The sequence below is a fragment of the Coregonus lavaretus genome, assembly GCF_964263955.1.
Source record: "Coregonus lavaretus genome assembly, contig: HAP1_SCAFFOLD_266, whole genome shotgun sequence".
NCBI classification, from domain to species: Eukaryota; Metazoa; Chordata; class Actinopteri; order Salmoniformes; family Salmonidae; genus Coregonus; species Coregonus lavaretus.
Genome location: NW_028164896.1, coordinates 28,718 through 52,466, shown reverse-complemented (window position 1 = coordinate 52,466; position 23,749 = coordinate 28,718). Strand labels below are relative to the sequence as shown.

Here is a 23,749-nt window from a genome sequence, read left to right as displayed (position 1 = left end):
TTCCCAGTGTCCAGCTATGGTTATTATATTCCCAGTGTCCAGCTATGGTTATTATATTCCCAGTGTCCAGCTATGGTTATTATATTCCCAGTGTCCAGCTATGGTTATTATATTCCCAGTGTCCAGCTATGGTTATTCCCAGTGTCCAGCTATGGTTATTATATTCCCAGTGTCCAGCTATGGTTATTCCCAGTGTCCAGCTATGGTTATTCCCAGTGTCATCATCACTGAATTCACAATTCATGAAAATGTATTATTGACTGGGATTGGTTGTCAGTAAGAGACTTGTGTTAACGAAGCAGCGGAGATGATTTTCCTGTGACAACACAGTTGAACACATTGATTGATTCACCAATGATTGTCTCCCAAGTACAGAATAGCGATTTACCTGTCAGTCAAGTCCATTGATGAGGAATCCCGTCGCCAGGCTAAATTGCATAGGTTCAACAGACAGCCAGCTGGCGGACCCGATTAACTGATGAGCTATGGCTGCATTGGTTACTACCATTTCAATTTAAACTTCTGTATAACACAAAGAAAGGCTGAAATACAGTAAATCTGTAGAACAGAAACTACTGACATGATCGACTAGATCAGGGTTCCCACTGACCAGAATATATGTGTTCTAACCTACAAGAAAGAAGTCGGTCTATTAAAAAAAAAAAGTTTATTGACGTCAGAAGCAATTCAGAATCTCAACAAGAAAACAGATGCAATTCATTCTTCTTTTTGCAATTACAGTGGTATTCAAATAGTACAGTAAAATAACGTTATGATAATACGACAAGTTGATAATACGTCATTTAAAACAAGATAAACAAATGCACCAACCATTGGAAACAGAAGAACTACTAAGACCCCACATTATAACTAGGTAATGTGCTGCTGTGCACTGCTAGCTAAGGCAAATAGACCCATCGGTTTCCTAGCCAATTTTACAACCGCTTTAAACTGTACCAGGGGCTGTATCCCAAATTGCACCCTATTCCCTATATAGTGCACTACTTTTGACCAGAGCCCTATAGGCATTTGTCAAAAGTAGTGCACTAAATAAGGAATAGGAGAGACTGGGAGATAGAAACACAGACAGACACAGGTGACACTGTTGTAGTGTTAACTATACAAAAGGAAAAAACAACTGTACAGCTTCAAAACCATTCTTATACACAGCCTTTACGTTTTGGGGGGAGGTGGATTATCTTATTTTTTTTTTTTTGTTTTTTTTTTTTTGTTGACTTTTTCAAGTAAAGTTTTTTATTTTTGTTCTGAGTAAGTGATGTGTGTACAAGAGGGGTTAAATGCTTTATAAACAGGAAATGATAAGCTCCACACGTAACAACAGTAATCTACTCGTCATCCTCATCATCGTCCTCATCATCGTCCTCATCATCATCGTCGTCGTCATCATCGTCGTCGTCCTTGGTGGGGGCGGCGGCCTTCGCTGGCATGCTGACGGGCACCTTGCCCTTGTTGCGGTACGCAGTGATGTCCTGAGAACAGGCAAGTGGAGGAGAGTCGTGTTTAACTTTATTGGTATAAGTAACTACTTGTGACACGCAACATGAAAGTAAACATATAAAAACGACATCTGCTACTGACCACTTGGGACGACTAGTGTTAACTTGAATTGTTAGGCTATGCATGACTAGTGGTAATAACTTGAATTGTTAGGCTATGCATGACTAGTGTTAATAACTTGAATTTTACATTTACATTTACATTTTAGTCATTTAGCAGACGCTCTTATCCAGAGCGACTTACAGTTAGTGATTACATATTTTTTTTATTTTTTTATACTGGCCCCCCGTGGGAATCGAACCCACAACCCTGGCGTTGTAAACGCCATGCTCTATCAACTGAGCTACATCCCTGCCGGCCATTCCCTCCCCTACCCTAGACGACGCTGGGCCAATTGTGCGCCGCCCATGAGTCTCCCGGTCGCGGCCGGCTGCGACAGAGCCTGGATTCGAACCAGGATCTCTAGTGGCACAGTTAGCACTGCGATGCAGTGCCTTAGACCACTGCGCCACTCAGGAGTTGAAGAAGTCGGCTATGCATGACTAGTGTTAATAACTTGAATTGTTAGGCTATGCATGACTAGTGGTAATAACTTGAATTGTTAGAATATGCATGACTAGTGTTAATAACTTGAATTGTTAGGCTATACATGACTAGTGGTAATAACTTGAATTGTTAGAATATGCATGACTAGTGTTAATAACTTGAATTGTTAGGATATGCATGATTACTGTTAATAACTTGAATTGTTAGGCTATGCATGACTAGTGTTAACTTGAATTGTAAGAATATGCATGACTAGTTGTAATAACTTGAATTGTTAGGCTATGCATGACTAGTGGTAACTTGAATTGTTAGGCTATGCATGACTAGTGGTAATAACTTGAATTGTTAGAATATGCATGACTAGTGGATATAATTTGAATTGTTAGGCTATGCATGACTAGTGTTAATAACTTGAATTGTTAGAATATGCATTACTAGTGTTAATAACTTGAATTGTTAGGCTATACATGACTAGTGGTAATAACTTGAATTGTTAGAATATGCATGACTAGTGTTAATAACTTGAATTGTTAGGATATGCATGTCTACTGTTAATAACTTGAATTGTTAGGCTATGCATGACTAGTGGCAATAACTTAAATTGTTAGAATATGCATGACTAGTGGTAATAACTTGAATTGTTAGAATATGCATGACTAGTGGTAACTTGAATTGTTAGCCTATGCATGACTAGTGGTAATAATTTGAATTGTTAGGCTATGCATGACTAGTGGTAATAACTTGAATTGTTAGAATATGCATGACTAGTGGTAATAACTTGAATTGTTAGGCTATGCATTACTAATGTTAACTTGAATTGTTAGGCTATGCATGACTATTGTTAACTTGAATTGTTAGGCTATGCATGACGAAGTTAGGCTATGCATGACTAGTGGTAATAACTTGAATTGTTAGGCTATGCATGACTAGTGTTAACTTGAATTGTTAGGCTATGCATGACTAGTGTTAACTTGAATTGTTAGGCTATGCATGACTAGTTGTAATAACTTGAATTGTTATGCTATGCATGACTAGAGGTAACATGAATTGTTAGGCTATGCATGACTAGTGGTAATAACTTGAATTGTTAGGCTATGAATGACTATTGTTAACTTGAATTGTTAGGCTATGCATGACTAGTGGTAATACCTTAAATTGTTAGGCTATGCATGACTAGTGGTAATAACTTGAATTATTAGGCTATGCATGACTAGTGGTAATAACTTGAATTGTTAGGATATGCATGACTAGTGTTAACTTGAATTGTTAGGCTATGCATGACTAGTGGTAACATGAATTGTTAGGCTATGCATGACTAGTGGTAATAACTTGAATTGTTATGCTATGCATGACTAGAGGTAACATGAATTGTTAGGCTATGCATGACTAGTTGTAATAACTTGAATTGTTATGCTATGCATGACTAGAGGTAACATGAATTGTTAGGCTATGCATGACTAGTGGTAATAATTTGAATTGTTAGGCTATGCATGACTAGTGGTAATAACTTGAATTGTTAGGATATGCATGACTAGTGTTAACTTGAATTGTTAGGCTATGCATGACTAGTGGTAATAACTTGAATTGTTAGGCTATGCATGACTAGTGATAACATGAATTGTTAGACTATCCATGACTAGTGGTAATAACTTGAATTGTTAGGCTATGCATGACTAGGGTTAACTTGAATTGTTAGGCTATGCATGACTAGTTGTAATAACTTGAATTGTTATGCTATGCATGACTAGTTGTAATAACTTGAATTGTTATGCTATGCATGACTAGAGGTAACATGAATTGTTAGGCTATGCATGACTAGTGGTAATAACTTGAATTGTTAGGCTATGAATGACTATTGTTAACTTGAATTGTTAGGCTATGCATGACTAGTGGTAATACCTTAAATTGTTAGGCTATGCATGACTAGTGGTAATAACTTGAATTATTAGGCTATGCATGACTAGTGGTAATAACTTGAATTGTTAGGATATGCATGACTAGTGTTAACTTGAATGGTTAGGCTATGCATGACTAGTGGTAACATGAATTGTTAGGCTATGCATGACTAGTGGTAATAACTTGAATTGTTATGCTATGCATGACTAGAGGTAACATGAATTGTTAGGCTATGCATGACTAGTTGTAATAACTTGAATTGTTATGCTATGCATGACTAGAGGTAACATGAATTGTTAGGCTATGCATGACTAGTGGTAATAATTTGAATTGTTAGGCTATGCATGACTAGTGGTAATAACTTGAATTGTTAGGATATGCATGACTAGTGTTAACTTGAATTGTTAGGCTATGCATGACTAGTGGTAATAACTTGAATTGTTAGGCTATGCATGACTAGTGATAACATGAATTGTTAGACTATCCATGACTAGTGGTAATAACTTGAATTGTTAGGCTATGCATGACTAGGGTTAACTTGAATTGTTAGGCTATGCATGACTAGTTGTAATAACTTGAATTGTTATGCTATGCATGACTAGTTGTAATAACTTGAATTGTTATGCTATGCATGACTAGAGGTAACATGAATTGTTAGGCTATGCATGACTAGTGGTAATAATTTGAATTGTTAGGCTATGCATGACTAGTGGTAATAACTTGAATTGTTAGGCTATACATGACTAGTGGTAACAACTTGAATAGTTAGGATATACATGACTTGTGGTAATAACTTGAATTGTTAGGCTATGCATGACTAGTGGTAATAACTAGAAATGTTAGGCTATGCATGACTATTATTAACTTGAATTGTTAGGTTATGCATGACTAGTGATAACATGAATTGTTAGGCTATGCATGACTAGTGGTAATAACTTGAATTGTTAGGCTATGCATGACCAGTGTTAACTTGAATTGTTAGGCTATGCATGACTAGTGTTAACTTGAATTGTTAGGCTATGAATGACTATTGTTAACTTGAATTGTTAGGCTATGCATGACTAGTGGTAATAACTTGAATTGTTAGGCTATACATGACTAGTGGTAATAACTTGAATTGTTAGGCTATGCATGACTAGTGTTAACTTGAATTGTTAGGCTATGCATGACTAGTTGTAATAACTTGAATTGTTATGCTATGCATGACTAGAGGTAACATGAATTGTTAGGCTATGCATGACTAGTGGTAATAACTTGAATTGTTAGGCTATGCATGACAATTGTTAACTTGAATTGTTAGGCTATGCATGACTAGTGATAACATGAATTGTTAGGCTATGCATGACTAGTGGTAATAACTTGAATTGTTAGGCTATGCATGACCAGTGTTAACTTGAATTGTTAGGCTATGCATGACTAGTGGTAATAACTTGAATTGTTAGGCTATGCATGACCAGTGTTAACTTGAATTGTTAGGCTATGCATGACTATTGTTAACTTGAATTGTTAGGCTATGCATGACGAAGTTAGGCTATGCATGACTAGTGGTAATAACTTGAATTGTTAGGCTATGCATGACTAGTGTTAACTTGAATTGTTAGGCTATGCATGACTAGTGGTAATAACTTGAATTGTTAGGCTATGCATGACTAGTGGTAATAACTTGAATTGTTAGGATATGCATGTCTAGTGTTAACTTGAATTGTTAGGCTATGCATGACTAGTGGTAACATGAATTGTTAGGCTATGCATGACTAGTGGTAATAACTTGAATTGTTAGGCTATGCATGACTAGTGTTAATAACTTGAATTGTTAGGCTATGCATGACTAGTGTTAACTCGAATTGTTAGGCTATGCATGACTAGTGTTAATAACTTGAAATGTTAAGCTATGCATGACTAGTGTTAATAACTTGAAATGTTAAGCTATGCATGACTAGTGTTAATAACTTGAATTGTTAGGCTATGCATGACTAGTGTTAACTCGAATTGTTAGGCTATGCATGACTACTGGTAATAACTTGAATTGTTAGGCTATGCATGACTAGTGGTAATAACTTGAATTGTTAGGATATGCATGTCTAGTGTTAACTTGAATTGTTAGGCTATGCATGACTAGTGGTAACATCAATTGTTAGGCTATGCATGACTAGTGGTAATAACTTGAATTGTTAGGCTATGCATGACTAGTGGTAACATGAATTGTTAGGCTATGCATGACTAGTGGTAATAACTTGAATTGTTAGGCTATGCATGACTAGTGTTAATAACTTGAAATGTTAAGCTATGCATGACTAGTGTTAATAACTTGAAATGTTAAGCTATGCATGACTAGTGTTAATAACTTGAATTGTTAGGCTATGCATGACTAGTAGTAATAACATGAATTGTTAGGCTATGCATGACTAGTGGTAATAACTTGAATTGTTAGGCTATACATGACTAGTGTTAACTCGAATTGTTAGGCTATGCATGACTATTGTTAAATTGATTTGTTAGGCTATGCATGACTAGTGTTAACTTGAATTGTTAGGCTATGCATGACTAGTGTTAACTCGAATTGTTAGGATATGCAAGACTATTGTTAACTTGATTTGTTAGGCTATGCATTACTAGTGTTAACTTGAATTGTTAGGCTATGCATGACTAGAAGTAACACGAATTGTTAGGCTATGCATGACTAGTGGTAATAACTTGAATTGTTAGGCTATACATGACTAGTGGTAATAACTTGAATAGTTAGGATATACATGACTTGTGGTAATAACTTGAATTGTTACGCTATGCATGACTAGTAGTAATAACTTGAATTGTTAGGCTATACATGACTAGTGGTAACATGAATTGTTAGGCTATGAATGACTAGTGGTAATAACTTGAATTGTTAGGCTATGAATGACTATTGTTAACTTCAATTGTTAGGCTATGCATGACTAGTGGTAATAACTTGAATTGTTAGGCTATGCATGACTAGTGGTAATAACTTGAATTGTTAGGATATGCATGACTAGTGTTAACTTGAATTGTTAGGCTATGCATGACTAGTGTTAACTTGAATTGTTAGGCTATGCATGACTAGTGTTAACTTGAATTGTTAGGCTATGCATGACTAGTGGTAATAACTTGAATTGTTAGGCTATGCATGACTAGTGGTAATAACATGAATTGTTAGGATATGCATGACTAGTGTTAACTTGAGTTATTAGGCTATGCATGACTAGTGGTAATAACTTGAATTGTTAGGCTATGCATGACTAGTGGAAATAACTTGAATTGTTACGCTATGCATGTCTAGTGGTAATAACTTGAATTGTTAGGCTATGTATGAGTAGTGGTAATACATTTAATTGTTAGGCTATCCATATCTAGTGTTAATAACTTGAATTGTTAGATTATGCATGACTAGTGTTAATAACTGGAATTGTTAGGCTATGCATGACTAGTGGTAATAACTTGAATAGTTAGGATATACATGACTTGTGGTAATAACTTGAATCGTTAGCCTATGCATGACTAGTGGTAACATGAATTGTTAGGCTATGCATGACCAGTGTTAACTTGAATTGTTAGGCTATGCATGACTAGTGTTAATAACTTGAATTGTTAGGCTATGCATGACTAGTGTTAATAACTTAAATGCATGACTAGTGGTAATAACTTAAATGCATGACTAGTGGTAATAACTTTAAATGCATGACTAGTGGTAATAACTTCAATGCATGACTAGTGGTAATAACTTCAATGCATGACTAGTGGTAATAACTTCAATGCATGACTAGTGGTAATAACTTCAATGCATGACTAGTGGTATTAACTTCAATGCATGACTAGTGGTAATAACTTAAATGCATGACTAGTGGTAATAACTTCAATGCATGACTAGTGGTAATAACTTAAATGCATGACTAGTTGTAATAACTTCAATGCATGACTAGTGGTAATAACTTCAATGCATGACTAGTGGTAATAACTTCAATGCATGACTAGTGGTAATAACTTCAATGCATGACTAGTGGTAATAACTTCAATGCATGACTAGTGGTAATAACTTCAATGCATGACTAGTGGTAATAACTTCAATGCATGACTAGTGGTATTAACTTCAATGCATGACTAGTGGTAATAACTTAAATGCATGACTAGTGGTAATAACTTCAATGCATGACTAGTGGTAATAACTTCAATGCATGACTAGTGGTAATAACTTCAATGCATGACTAGTTGTAATAACTTCAATGCATGACTAGTGGTAATAACTTAAATGCATGACTAGTGGTAATAACTTCAATGCATGACTAGTGGTAATAACTTCAATGCATGACTAGTGGTAATAACTTCAATGCATGACTAGTGGTAATATCTTCAATGCATGACTAGTGGTAATAACTTCAATGCATGACTAGTGGTAATAACTTCAATGCATGACTAGTGGTAATAACTTCAATGCATGACTAGTGGTAATAACTTCAATGCATGACTAGTGGTAATAACTTCAATGCATGACTAGTGGTAATAACTTTAAATGCATGACTAGTGGTAATAACTTCAATGCATGACTAGTGGTAATAACTTCAATGCATGACTAGTGGTAATAACTTCAATGCATGACTAGTGGTAATAACTTCAATGCATGACTAGTGGTATTAACTTCAATGCATGACTAGTGGTAATAACTTAAATGCATGACTAGTGGTAATAACTTCAATGCATGACTAGTGGTAATAACTTCAATGCATGACTAGTGGTAATAACTTCAATGCATGACTAGTTGTAATAACTTCAATGCATGACTAGTGGTAATAACTTGAATTGTTAGGCTATGCATGACCAGTGTTAACTTGAATTGTTAGGCTATGCATGACTAGTGTTAACTTGAATTGTTAGGCTATGAATGACTATTGTTAACTTGAATTGTTAGGCTATGCATGACTAGTGGTAATAACTTGAATTGTTAGGCTATACATGACTAGTGGTAATAACTTGAATTGTTAGGCTATGCATGACTAGTGTTAACTTGAATTGTTAGGCTATGCATGACTAGTTGTAATAACTTGAATTGTTATGCTATGCATGACTAGAGGTAACATGAATTGTTAGGCTATGCATGACTAGTGGTAATAACTTGAATTGTTAGGCTATGCATGACAATTGTTAACTTGAATTGTTAGGCTATGCATGACTAGTGATAACATGAATTGTTAGGCTATGCATGACTAGTGGTAATAACTTGAATTGTTAGGCTATGCATGACCAGTGTTAACTTGAATTGTTAGGCTATGCATGACTAGTGGTAATAACTTGAATTGTTAGGCTATGCATGACCAGTGTTAACTTGAATTGTTAGGCTATGCATGACTATTGTTAACTTGAATTGTTAGGCTATGCATGACGAAGTTAGGCTATGCATGACTAGTGGTAATAACTTGAATTGTTAGGCTATGCATGACTAGTGTTAACTTGAATTGTTAGGCTATGCATGACTAGTGGTAATAACTTGAATTGTTAGGCTATGCATGACTAGTGGTAATAACTTGAATTGTTAGGATATGCATGTCTAGTGTTAACTTGAATTGTTAGGCTATGCATGACTAGTGGTAACATGAATTGTTAGGCTATGCATGACTAGTGGTAATAACTTGAATTGTTAGGCTATGCATGACTAGTGTTAATAACTTGAATTGTTAGGCTATGCATGACTAGTGTTAACTCGAATTGTTAGGCTATGCATGACTAGTGTTAATAACTTGAAATGTTAAGCTATGCATGACTAGTGTTAATAACTTGAAATGTTAAGCTATGCATGACTAGTGTTAATAACTTGAATTGTTAGGCTATGCATGACTAGTGTTAACTCGAATTGTTAGGCTATGCATGACTACTGGTAATAACTTGAATTGTTAGGCTATGCATGACTAGTGGTAATAACTTGAATTGTTAGGATATGCATGTCTAGTGTTAACTTGAATTGTTAGGCTATGCATGACTAGTGGTAACATCAATTGTTAGGCTATGCATGACTAGTGGTAATAACTTGAATTGTTAGGCTATGCATGACTAGTGGTAACATGAATTGTTAGGCTATGCATGACTAGTGGTAATAACTTGAATTGTTAGGCTATGCATGACTAGTGTTAATAACTTGAAATGTTAAGCTATGCATGACTAGTGTTAATAACTTGAAATGTTAAGCTATGCATGACTAGTGTTAATAACTTGAATTGTTAGGCTATGCATGACTAGTAGTAATAACATGAATTGTTAGGCTATGCATGACTAGTGGTAATAACTTGAATTGTTAGGCTATACATGACTAGTGTTAACTCGAATTGTTAGGCTATGCATGACTATTGTTAAATTGATTTGTTAGGCTATGCATGACTAGTGTTAACTTGAATTGTTAGGCTATGCATGACTAGTGTTAACTCGAATTGTTAGGATATGCAAGACTATTGTTAACTTGATTTGTTAGGCTATGCATTACTAGTGTTAACTTGAATTGTTAGGCTATGCATGACTAGAAGTAACACGAATTGTTAGGCTATGCATGACTAGTGGTAATAACTTGAATTGTTAGGCTATACATGACTAGTGGTAATAACTTGAATAGTTAGGATATACATGACTTGTGGTAATAACTTGAATTGTTACGCTATGCATGACTAGTAGTAATAACTTGAATTGTTAGGCTATACATGACTAGTGGTAACATGAATTGTTAGGCTATGAATGACTAGTGGTAATAACTTGAATTGTTAGGCTATGAATGACTATTGTTAACTTCAATTGTTAGGCTATGCATGACTAGTGGTAATAACTTGAATTGTTAGGCTATGCATGACTAGTGGTAATAACTTGAATTGTTAGGATATGCATGACTAGTGTTAACTTGAATTGTTAGGCTATGCATGACTAGTGTTAACTTGAATTGTTAGGCTATGCATGACTAGTGTTAACTTGAATTGTTAGGCTATGCATGACTAGTGGTAATAACTTGAATTGTTAGGCTATGCATGACTAGTGGTAATAACATGAATTGTTAGGATATGCATGACTAGTGTTAACTTGAATTGTTAGGCTATGCATGACTAGTGGTAATAACTTGAATTGTTAGGCTATGCATGACTAGTGGTAATAACTTGAATTGTTAGGATATGCATGTCTAGTGTTAACTTGAATTGTTAGGCTATGCATGACTAGTGGTAACATGAATTGTTAGGCTATGCATGACTAGTGGTAATAACTTGAATTGTTAGGCTATGCATGACTAGTGTTAATAACTTGAATTGTTAGGCTATGCATGACTAGTGTTAACTCGAATTGTTAGGCTATGCATGACTAGTGTTAATAACTTGAAATGTTAAGCTATGCATGACTAGTGTTAATAACTTGAAATGTTAAGCTATGCATGACTAGTGTTAATAACTTGAATTGTTAGGCTATGCATGACTAGTGTTAACTCGAATTGTTAGGCTATGCATGACTACTGGTAATAACTTGAATTGTTAGGCTATGCATGACTAGTGGTAATAACTTGAATTGTTAGGATATGCATGTCTAGTGTTAACTTGAATTGTTAGGCTATGCATGACTAGTGGTAACATCAATTGTTAGGCTATGCATGACTAGTGGTAATAACTTGAATTGTTAGGCTATGCATGACTAGTGGTAACATGAATTGTTAGGCTATGCATGACTAGTGGTAATAACTTGAATTGTTAGGCTATGCATGACTAGTGTTAATAACTTGAAATGTTAAGCTATGCATGACTAGTGTTAATAACTTGAAATGTTAAGCTATGCATGACTAGTGTTAATAACTTGAATTGTTAGGCTATGCATGACTAGTAGTAATAACATGAATTGTTAGGCTATGCATGACTAGTGGTAATAACTTGAATTGTTAGGCTATACATGACTAGTGTTAACTCGAATTGTTAGGCTATGCATGACTATTGTTAAATTGATTTGTTAGGCTATGCATGACTAGTGTTAACTTGAATTGTTAGGCTATGCATGACTAGTGTTAACTCGAATTGTTAGGATATGCAAGACTATTGTTAACTTGATTTGTTAGGCTATGCATTACTAGTGTTAACTTGAATTGTTAGGCTATGCATGACTAGAAGTAACACGAATTGTTAGGCTATGCATGACTAGTGGTAATAACTTGAATTGTTAGGCTATACATGACTAGTGGTAATAACTTGAATAGTTAGGATATACATGACTTGTGGTAATAACTTGAATTGTTACGCTATGCATGACTAGTAGTAATAACTTGAATTGTTAGGCTATACATGACTAGTGGTAACATGAATTGTTAGGCTATGAATGACTAGTGGTAATAACTTGAATTGTTAGGCTATGAATGACTATTGTTAACTTCAATTGTTAGGCTATGCATGACTAGTGGTAATAACTTGAATTGTTAGGCTATGCATGACTAGTGGTAATAACTTGAATTGTTAGGATATGCATGACTAGTGTTAACTTGAATTGTTAGGCTATGCATGACTAGTGTTAACTTGAATTGTTAGGCTATGCATGACTAGTGTTAACTTGAATTGTTAGGCTATGCATGACTAGTGGTAATAACTTGAATTGTTAGGCTATGCATGACTAGTGGTAATAACATGAATTGTTAGGATATGCATGACTAGTGTTAACTTGAGTTATTAGGCTATGCATGACTAGTGGTAATAACTTGAATTGTTAGGCTATGCATGACTAGTGGAAATAACTTGAATTGTTACGCTATGCATGTCTAGTGGTAATAACTTGAATTGTTAGGCTATGTATGAGTAGTGGTAATACATTTAATTGTTAGGCTATCCATATCTAGTGTTAATAACTTGAATTGTTAGATTATGCATGACTAGTGTTAATAACTGGAATTGTTAGGCTATGCATGACTAGTGGTAATAACTTGAATAGTTAGGATATACATGACTTGTGGTAATAACTTGAATCGTTAGCCTATGCATGACTAGTGGTAACATGAATTGTTAGGCTATGCATGACCAGTGTTAACTTGAATTGTTAGGCTATGCATGACTAGTGTTAATAACTTGAATTGTTAGGCTATGCATGACTAGTGTTAATAACTTAAATGCATGACTAGTGGTAATAACTTAAATGCATGACTAGTGGTAATAACTTTAAATGCATGACTAGTGGTAATAACTTCAATGCATGACTAGTGGTAATAACTTCAATGCATGACTAGTGGTAATAACTTCAATGCATGACTAGTGGTAATAACTTCAATGCATGACTAGTGGTATTAACTTCAATGCATGACTAGTGGTAATAACTTAAATGCATGACTAGTGGTAATAACTTCAATGCATGACTAGTGGTAATAACTTAAATGCATGACTAGTTGTAATAACTTCAATGCATGACTAGTGGTAATAACTTCAATGCATGACTAGTGGTAATAACTTCAATGCATGACTAGTGGTAATAACTTCAATGCATGACTAGTGGTAATAACTTCAATGCATGACTAGTGGTAATAACTTCAATGCATGACTAGTGGTAATAACTTCAATGCATGACTAGTGGTATTAACTTCAATGCATGACTAGTGGTAATAACTTAAATGCATGACTAGTGGTAATAACTTCAATGCATGACTAGTGGTAATAACTTCAATGCATGACTAGTGGTAATAACTTCAATGCATGACTAGTTGTAATAACTTCAATGCATGACTAGTGGTAATAACTTAAATGCATGACTAGTGGTAATAACTTCAATGCATGACTAGTGGTAATAACTTCAATGCATGACTAGTGGTAATAACTTCAATGCATGACTAGTGGTAATATCTTCAATGCATGACTAGTGGTAATAACTTCAATGCATGACTAGTGGTAATAACTTCAATGCATGACTAGTGGTAATAACTTCAATGCATGACTAGTGGTAATAACTTCAATGCATGACTAGTGGTAATAACTTCAATGCATGACTAGTGGTAATAACTTTAAATGCATGACTAGTGGTAATAACTTCAATGCATGACTAGTGGTAATAACTTCAATGCATGACTAGTGGTAATAACTTCAATGCATGACTAGTGGTAATAACTTCAATGCATGACTAGTGGTATTAACTTCAATGCATGACTAGTGGTAATAACTTAAATGCATGACTAGTGGTAATAACTTCAATGCATGACTAGTGGTAATAACTTCAATGCATGACTAGTGGTAATAACTTAAATGCATGACTAGTGGTAATAACTTCAATGCATGACTAGTGGTAATAACTTCAATGCATGACTAGTTGTAATAACTTCAATGCATGACTAGTGGTAATAACTTCAATGCATGACTAGTGGTAATAACTTCAATGCATGACAAGTGGTAATAACTTCAATGCATGACTAGTGGTAATAACTTCAATGCATGACTAGTGGTAATAACTTCAATGCATGACTAGTGGTAATAACTTCAATGCATGACTAGTGGTAATAACTTCAATGCATGACTAGTGGTAATAACTTCAATGCATGACTAGTGGTAACTTGTATTGTTAGGCCCTGATGACTAAGAGGACATCCATCTAACAGCTAACAGGGATCTAAATAAACTAATGAAATTCATAAAGGAACAAAAAGGGGCTGATGTTTGTTTTACCTTCTCGTACTTCTCCTTCAGCTTGGCAGCCTTCTTCTCATAGGGCACCTTGTCCTCCGCTGTTAGGTTATTCCACTTCTCTCCCAGCTTCTTGGCCACATCACCGATAGACAGGCCCGGGGTCTCCCCCTTCACCTGGGGTCGGAAGTCAGCACAGAAGATGAAGAACGCAGACCTGGAGGATGGGAGATGAGGAAGAAAGGAGTAGAAATGGGTGGAAGGAGGGAAACAGGAGGGTCACTGGTTTTGTTCGGTTATCATGAATTGATTTTTGGTGACAAAACATGGGAAACATTGATGTTTGTTTTAGTGTTAAATGGCTGCTTTAAATGCAGTACTTGTCTTATTGAACTGTAGGGTTATTGTTCATTCTTTTATAATAGGAATTGTTTCATAACTTACTTTAGACATGATTTACAGATTCACATGGACATCCGGAGTTGAATCTCTGCACATTATCTGTGAGATTTGAGTTTTGGAAAGGGGGGGGGCTTTTTCTGTCAGGCAGTACTCACGATGGTCTCTTGGGGGCGTTGGGGTCCTTAAACCTCTTCTTCTTCTCTCCCTTGGGAGGAATGTAGCTCCTCATCTCCCTCTCATAGCGCACCTTGTCCAGCTTGGCCAGATCCTCAAACTTCCCCTTCTCCTTGGCGGACATGGTCTGAGAGAAGAAGGAGGTGTTCAGAGGCCAGTAAGTACATGTAGAAAACACTTGTGATAAGATGTCAATCGTTGTGTGTGTCAGGTCGGTGCTACACAGAGGAAGACAACGTAAACAAAAGAATGATATGCAAGGGGTGGCAGATAAGTATGGAACAACTTAGCTGTGACACAGTTCATTTGAAATTATCTTGTACCGCAGACAGCTATCAAGGGATTGCGAGTGGTACAGGACAGTGTCAACTAAAGGACCTGAGTCCCAAATGGCACCCTATTCCCTATATAGTGCTCTACTTTTGGCACACTATTCCCTATTTAGTGCACTACTTTCAACCAGGGCCCATAGGATTCTAGTCAAAAGTAGTGTACCATATAGGGAATAAAGCAAAAGTAGTGCACTATATAGGGAATTTGGTCAGTCAGTCAGTCACAGCTGAGATGTGTTCCATACTTACCTTCCATCTCTCAGAGCACTTCTTGGAGAACTCGGAGAAGTTGACGGAAGCTTCTGGGTGCTTCTTCTTGTGCTCCTCCCGACAGGTCTGGACAAAGTAGGCATAGGAGGACATCTTGCCCCTCGGTTTCGTTGGATCTTTCCCCATCTCGATATCGGTATCTAAAAGAGACAAGAGAGAATGTTTTAGAAGTTAGCAAAGAAAAAGTTAAAAACATGAAACATTTACATTATGAGTCACATTCTATTCAGTATTTTCTGACTAAAAAAACATATATTTTGAAATGTCACCTAAATGCTTTTACGCAAACTCAGCACGTGATTGGAGATCGGTCTTTGTTTTCTGTAATGACCTTCTTTCCGATTGGCCGTACCGGCTACAGTTGGCGAATGATCGCGCTATTGTTGATTCGTGGACATTTTCACCCCATCTCAGCCATGGAACTCTGCAACGCTTTCAAAGTGAGTTCTAGAGCTAGAATATTTTCATCCCAACGGGTTATTTTGGAAGGCCATCTTGATCCGGTAAGAGTCTTCCATACACCTTCCACTTCTTAATGATTGGCTTGACTGTCCTCAATGTATAGGACATTTTCTTATAACCTACCCCTAGTCTGTATCGATCTACAACTTTATCCCTGAACTCTTCTGAAAGCTCTTTGCGCTTCATGATTGAAGCTATGGTTGAAATTCACTACCTGAGGAGGGCCCTCACAGAGACAGTTGTATATTGCACACAGGTGGAAGCCCTTTCTCAAACTTGTTACAAATATTTGTTGCATCTGAGTTATTAGATTTGCTTTGACAAAGGGGTTGAAAACATATTCAATATTAGTCCTTTTTTTTTTTTTGGGATTATTTATTTATTTTCTATCATTTGGGTTTCCCCCCCCTACCCCCATCAGGCTGCACTCCAGACTGTTTCCTTCCCTTCCTCTTGGCATCAGAACTGTAAACGCAGCCCTCAGTGAATAAACATGTCAGGTTCTGTGTGTTTGCTAGAAAATAAGTTTGGGGAAACAAACCCTGTCTCGAGGAACGTTTACTGACTGTCACACGGAATGTGCCCTTTGCTGAAAACACAGCCGTTACCTTTATTGGTCAAATCATGAGAAATGTAAAAAAAATTATATAAAAAAATAAATAAAAAACTATTTTCATGTATTTTGTACAGTCTTATGTTAGTCACGTCATATTTGTGAGGTTTTTTGTTCATGCAGAGTGCCTGTCAATCGATCATTGGCGTTACAGAAGTTCTCATTATAGAAGAAAAAAAAATCGATCTTCAAACTTTGTGAAGTTCAAGTGCAGAACATGGGATACTCTTCAGACATATGTAAAGATTATACGTTTTTCACTATTTCACGAACTAAATCGGAAAGAAAATGAGAAATACATATATCACCACGTTTCTGATGAATTCGTGTATAATGTTAAAATGATAATAGTGCATTTAGCTAACTCTACAGAAACCTATTCCGTAGAAAAACAAAACCCGAAAAATCTATAAAAAAAGACCCATAAAACCACAAAATAACGTCAAAATATGTTTCAATATCGATCTAAATTCGATTCAGCAACATTGGGAAAAAAATATAAAAATTGGAAAAAATCTCCTCAAATTCCCTATTATATAGCTGGTATGGCTGTATATCTGTGTTGTAGCAAAGCAATGCATTTCTATCTGTCGAGTGAAGTAGTAATGGCGCATAGCCTTCTCGTTGAGGAAAAAGGAGGTCAACAACGACGGCAATATTTCTTCTTCCATTTTGTGAGAAAGCCTTCTTCATGAAAGAAAGTCGCCCTGAAATGTCTCCACCCGCATTCCCGATCGCTTTTTAAATCGACAAATACGTTGACAAAGCCCGCCAGCCTGACAATATTTTTCCCCGGTAGATTCCTATTGCAATAGCCGTGGTGTATAGCAATACACTGGGTCTGTGCTATGTCTATGTGCGGGCCGTGTTGAGTTAGGATTCCTATGAGCTCGGAATGGCCGCTTGTCTTCATCCACTAACATGGAGAATATGGCTCCTTCTCTTTGTGTCAATGCACAGCCATTGCATGCAGTAGAGGGCAGAGCGACCGCGGGTACCCACCTCTTTTCAATCTGCGATTTCAACCCTTTAATTTCAACGGAAAAATACAAAAAGACTGTCGTTGGAACAAGGATAGATGGTACTTTAATTTTCCATCTTTAGATTTTACAGTTAGACACACGGTTGGTGATAAATCACGGTTTGAAAAAGTTGACTTGAACTGCAATTGTAAGGCTGGCTCCTCCGTTACTGTCTGCCTTGTTTCCTATGCGAGTAGTCAGCCATTACAGTAAAGCGCAGATTCCTGAGGTAATTTCTCACCCTATTATGAGGCAATTTGTGAAAAATAACTATGAACAGATACAGTTTTCAGAGCAAATTTCTTTCTCAATGTTTTCTATATTTTCATTGTCAATTTTCCCCACGGTTTCATCTTCACATGACAGGCATCCCAGCCTCTCAATACACTGCAATGGCTAGCAATGGGCGCAAGTCTCATGTTTGTGCGCTACCTAGCTAGCCAGCTGTCCGCTGAACATTACTGATTTTTAACTCGGTAAATACACCTCATTTTCTAATAACACTGCAACACTTACCTGATATTAATTAATAAAATACATTATTTTTTTAATGCAATTTTTTTGTGTGAAATTCAACTGATTATTTTAGTTTTCGCCTTTTTTCAACGAGCGACTAATACTGTGCTTCGCTGGCAGATTTATTGTATTTTGACGGTTCCTTCGAATGAAAAATCAGAACATTTTTGCCAACCTAATATTCAAATATTGGTCAATACATTTCAGAGGTATTTCTGAATTTTCTTGTCATTTTCATCCTTACCGACACTTTCATAATTTTTTTTTTTCGTGCGTGATACTTACCAAAGGCTGCCGCTTGTATCTCAATGCACTGCAATGGCTGTATGTGGAACACCAGCGAATGCGATACGCAGTGTCTTGTCGCTTCTGTAACATTACTCTCGGTGGAGCTCGCCCCCCATTGGCTACCGCCAAGTCTATCGCCCGTCTGATAGGATAGAACCTTTTCATTGTCCTAATATCAGACGATGCGCCATTGGCTACCTATTGTGAAACGTCACCAGAGTTGTAAATGGCGCGGTGATACGAACATTTTGCTGGTGCTGAGCTTGGGACGCGCAGCCCTTGCTAGATATTGTAGAGTGTTTGCCATGGGTATTGAGTTCTGTGTGTTGAAACACCGTGGAGCAAATGAATGGGACAACGCGGAGCGTTCTAGTGAGCTGCAGAGTGCTAAAGTGAATGGGACAAGGTGTAGGTGGGCAGTTCCCCCCCCCCCCATCATCAAGCACAACCATTGACTATTCACACCATCCTATGTTTAACTGTATTAGCAAATTATGACTTTGTTAATAAAATATTAGGATGGTGGGTTTTTAAATATGAATAATAGAAAAGTGTTTGAGGGACCTCTTGGTAGGATGATACAGTATATAATGTAGAAGGAATTTGAGATAATTTGGCATTTGTAATTAACTAATGAATGACATAGTATACACTATCAATGCAGATGTATCAATAACAGTATAATGAGACAGTATTAAGCAACGAGGCTATTCTTTTCGATAGGAGACGGTGTTTATTATGTTATTAGTGAGTGTTTAAGAGAAGTACAAGATGATTTAACAAATGTTCATCACACTGTATAATCTAATGTGGTAGCTTATATTGATATCAGAGGGAGCGCCTTAAGCATAGAATGAGGTTTAATGAAAACCGTAGCCTAATAAAACTACAAGTAGATAAGTAATTTTAAGACCATTTATTTTTCTATTCTATCTGTCCTCACTACAGTCCTCATTACCACAAACAGAACAATCCGTTTTATGTGCGCTGTTCTGGTTACATGAAGCGGTGAGACGCGCTTTTATAGGCTACAGCTCTGACTCGGAACAGTTACTTTGTACGGTTATTTTCTGCTATTGTAACTGTACGTTCTGTTAGAATGTAGCTAAAGGCTAAACCTTTGGGATACATGCATTAGGATACAAGCAAGTGCATCGCGGGAGACCTGCTAGAATAACTTTGAGGTCAACGCGCTGACACATGCATGTATGTTCCGCTCGCGCTCCTATGAATAGATCTGTGTTGCGTTCCATAGGCCCACACACGCGCATTCAATTCACACGTATAAGGTCAAGCCATGCATTGATTGAAGCCTAACTTAAAAGTTAAATAAAAACAATCATATGTCGTTAGAAATATAATAATATTTAGATTTTTCACAAAGTTTTAGATTTAGGACCCTTGTAGATAGCACTATATTCCATGCCCTTTATATCACAGTGAATGGGACAGTGATGGTTTTCTCATTCCTTAGTCCCTCAAGCTCAAATTCATCATCAAATCAATTATCATCATCATCATCATCATCATACCAGTAGAGCAAGCAGTTTTAAAGCTAATTTCCTGTAATTCCAACCAAAAGAAATGGCTTATGACATGTTCATATGTTATCTGTGGGACCCCAACCCAAACAAATGGTGATGGTGATGATGATGATGCTGCTTTCCTTCCACATTCTGATACTAATTTGCTGTTTGTTAGTCACCTTTGTTGGCATCATCATCTTAACCCTTGATTTACAGTGTACTGCTACAATCAATCAAAGTGGTCCTCTGTAGCTCAGCTGGTAGAGCACGGCGCTTGTAACGCCAAGGTAGTGGGTTCGATCCCCGGGACCACCCATACACAAAAAATGTATGCACGCACGACTGTAAGTCGCTTTGGATAAAAGCGTCTGCTAAATGGCATATTATTATAAAGTATCAGTAAGGAATCCTGCTTTATATTCACCAGGGGCTGTATGCACATTATTGTTGCCCGCAGTTACGGCGCCTTGCAAAAGTATTCATCCCCCTTGGCATTTTTACTATTGTTGCATTACAACCTGTAATTGAAATGGATTTTTATTTGGATTTCATGTAATGGACATACACAAAATAGTCCAAATTGGTGAAGTGAAATGAAAAAACTAACTTGTTTCAAAGAATTCTAAAAAATAAATAACGGAAAAGTGGTGCGTGCATATGTATTCACCCCCTTTGCTATGAAGCCCCTAAATAAGATCTGGTGCAACCAATTACCTTCGGAAGTCACATAATTAGTTAAATGAAGTCCACTTGTGTGCAATCTAAGTGTCACATGATCTGTCACATGATCTCAGTATATATACACCTGTTCTGAAAGGCCCCAGAGTCTGCAACACCACTAAGCAAGGGGCACCACCAAGCAAGCGGCACCATGAAGACCAAGGAGTTCTCCAAACAGGTCAGGGACAAAGTTGTGGAGAAGTAGGTGGCAGGTAGCTTAGTGGTTGATGGTGTTGTGCCAGTAACCGCAAGGTCACTAGTTCTAATCCCCGAGCTGACTAGGTGAAAAATCTGTCGATGTGCCCTTGAGCAAGGCACTTAACCCTAATTGCTCCTGTAAGTCGCTCTGGATAAGAGCGTCTGCGAAATGACCAAAAAAAAGGGTTGGGTTATAAAAAAATATCAAAAACTTTGAACATCCCACAGAGCACCATTAAATCTATTATTAAAAAAGGTAAAGAATATGGCACCACAACAAACCTGCCAAGAGAGGGCCGCCCACCAAAACTCACGGACCAGGCAAGGAGGGCATTAATCAGAGAGGCAACAAAGAGACCAAAGATAACCCTGAAGGAGCTGCGAAGCTCCACAGCGGAGATTGGAGTATCGGTCCATAGGACCACTTTAAGCTGTACACTCCACAGAGCTGGGCTTTACGGAAGAGTGGCCAGAAAAATGCCATTGCTTCAAGAAAAAAATAAGTTTGGTGTTTGCCAGAAGGCATGTGGGAGACTCCCCAAACATATGGAAGAAAGTACTCTGGTCAGATGAGACTAAAATTGAGCTTTTTGGCCATCAAGGAAAACGCTATGTCTGGTGCAAACCCAACATCTCTCATCACCCCGTGAACACCATCCCCACAGTGAAGCATGGTGGTGGCAGCATCATTCTGTGGGTATGTTTTTCATCGGCAGGGACTGGAAAACTGGTCAGAATTGAAGGAATGATGGATGGCGCTAAATACATGGAAATTCTTGAGGGAAACCTGTTTCAGTCTTCCAGAGATTTGAGACTGGGATGGAGGTTCACCTTCCAGCAGGGCAATGACCCTAAACATACTGCTAAAGCAACACTTGAGTGGTTTAAGGGGAAACATTTAAATGTCTTGGAATGGCCTAGTCAAAGCCCAGACCTCAATCCAATTGAGAATCTGTGGTATGACTTAAAGATTGCTGTACACCAGCGGAATCCATCCAACTTGAAGGAGCTGGAGCAGTTTTTTCCTTGAAGAATGGGCAACAATCCCAATGGCTAGATGTGCCAAGCTTATAGAGACATACCCCAAGATACTTTTTAATTTTTTTATTTTACCTTTATTTTACTAGGCAAGTCAGTTAAGAACAAATTCTTATTTACAATGACGGCCTACACCGGCCAAACCCGGACGACGCTGTGCGCCGCCCTATGGGATGCCCTTGCAGCAAAAGGTGGCTCTACAAATCATTGACTTTGGGGGGGTGAAAAGTTATGCACACTCAAGTTCTGTTTTTTTGTCTTATTTCTTGTTTGTTTCACAATAAAAAATATTTTGCATCTTCAAAGTGTTGTGTAAATCAAATGATACAACCCCCCCCCCCAAAAATCAATTTTAATTCCAGGTTGTAAGGCAACAAAATAGGAAAAATGCCAAGGGCGGTGAATACCTTTGCAAGCCACTGTATATCAAATGTCTCCATTGTCTTTGGAGGTAGGATTGGTACCCTTAGACCTACAGAACAATGAAAGGGAGACACTGATTGTGGCACCTATCAGATTTTGCCATAGGAATACATTCTAGCACAGTGCTATAAAAAATAAAGGGGAAGCAATTGATGATACCTAAAATTTGGGAAGGGGACATGTCACAGTCACATCTTTGAAACAAAGGGACTCTAATCTACCATCAGTGTAGCAATTCTACCCCTCATATCTACGATTAGGATTCAGGGAGCAGAAACTGAACACAGATCTGTGCCTAAGGGCAACTTATATCCAGAGCCCCATTTGTCTCTGTCTAGCTGTTATACTGTCATCTGTCCCGTGTGGCAGCAGAAGCAGTAGTACTTGTAGCATAATGACAGAAAGTCAGACAGCCTGTCCATGAAGCACAGGGAGGCGAGAAGAGGAGAGGACAGGGGAGGAGAGGAGGGGAGAGAAGAGGATGGGAGAGGGGAGGAGAGGAGGGTGGGGTGGGGAAGAGGAGAGAGGAGGAAAGGAGAGGAGAGGGGAGGAGGGGAGAGAAGAGGATGGGAGAGGAGGGTGGGGTAGGTAAGAGGAGGAGAGGAGGAGAGGAGGAGAAGAGAGGAGAGGAGGAGAGGAGGAGAGGAGGAGAGGAGGAGAAGAGAGGAGAGGAGGGGAGGGGAGAGTTCAACACCAGTGTATCTATGCATTCTAATGAGCCTCTCTGGGGAATAAATATGCAAATTCATTTGTCATCAGAAGAGAAAACTAAAGGACAGCAGCGGTGCATACAGGAGGGGCTGGAAGACGGGGTGTCGGAGTGTGTGCGTGTTTATGTGGCACCACAGAGAAAACAAGGGGAGAGGTATGGGGGGTACAGCCTGGGAAAAGAGGGAAAGGGGTGGGAGGCATAAAGGAGAGACAGGAGAAGGGGATGTGGGGGGGAGGAGAGACAGGCGCACTGAGCTATAAATGAAGAGGGTATTGTTTTTCAGATATTTGTATTTGTAGCAGGGGCGGTATGGGTACCTCAACGCCCCGCCCTCTCGCCTCTGTACCCCGAAACCCCCGTACCCCAAAGAACCCCCATACCCCCTGTCTGTTTAATGTTTATCCTCCTGTAAATTCAAATCAGAAAGAGACACTGAACTAAATGTGGATAACAAATGATGACATAGTTGCATTTTACTCTTCTTTTTTT

At 37.7% G+C, this 23,749-nt stretch overlaps 1 protein-coding gene across 1 annotated transcript; it reads right to left on the bottom strand.

The window, feature by feature from the left end:
- Positions 1–650: 650 nt before the first annotated feature.
- LOC311116471 (high mobility group-T protein-like) lies at positions 651–18,711 on the bottom strand. Its single transcript, XM_084191551.1, has 5 exons — positions 18,641–18,711; positions 15,722–15,882; positions 15,122–15,267; positions 14,607–14,781; positions 651–1,490 (listed from the first exon to the last, which is right to left on the bottom strand). Exons 2-5 carry the CDS (start codon positions 15,866–15,868, stop codon positions 1,347–1,349), a joined length of 612 nt encoding a protein of 203 aa, XP_084047677.1. The 5' UTR covers positions 15,869–15,882; positions 18,641–18,711; the 3' UTR covers positions 651–1,346.
- Positions 18,712–23,749: the final 5,038 nt, after the last annotated feature.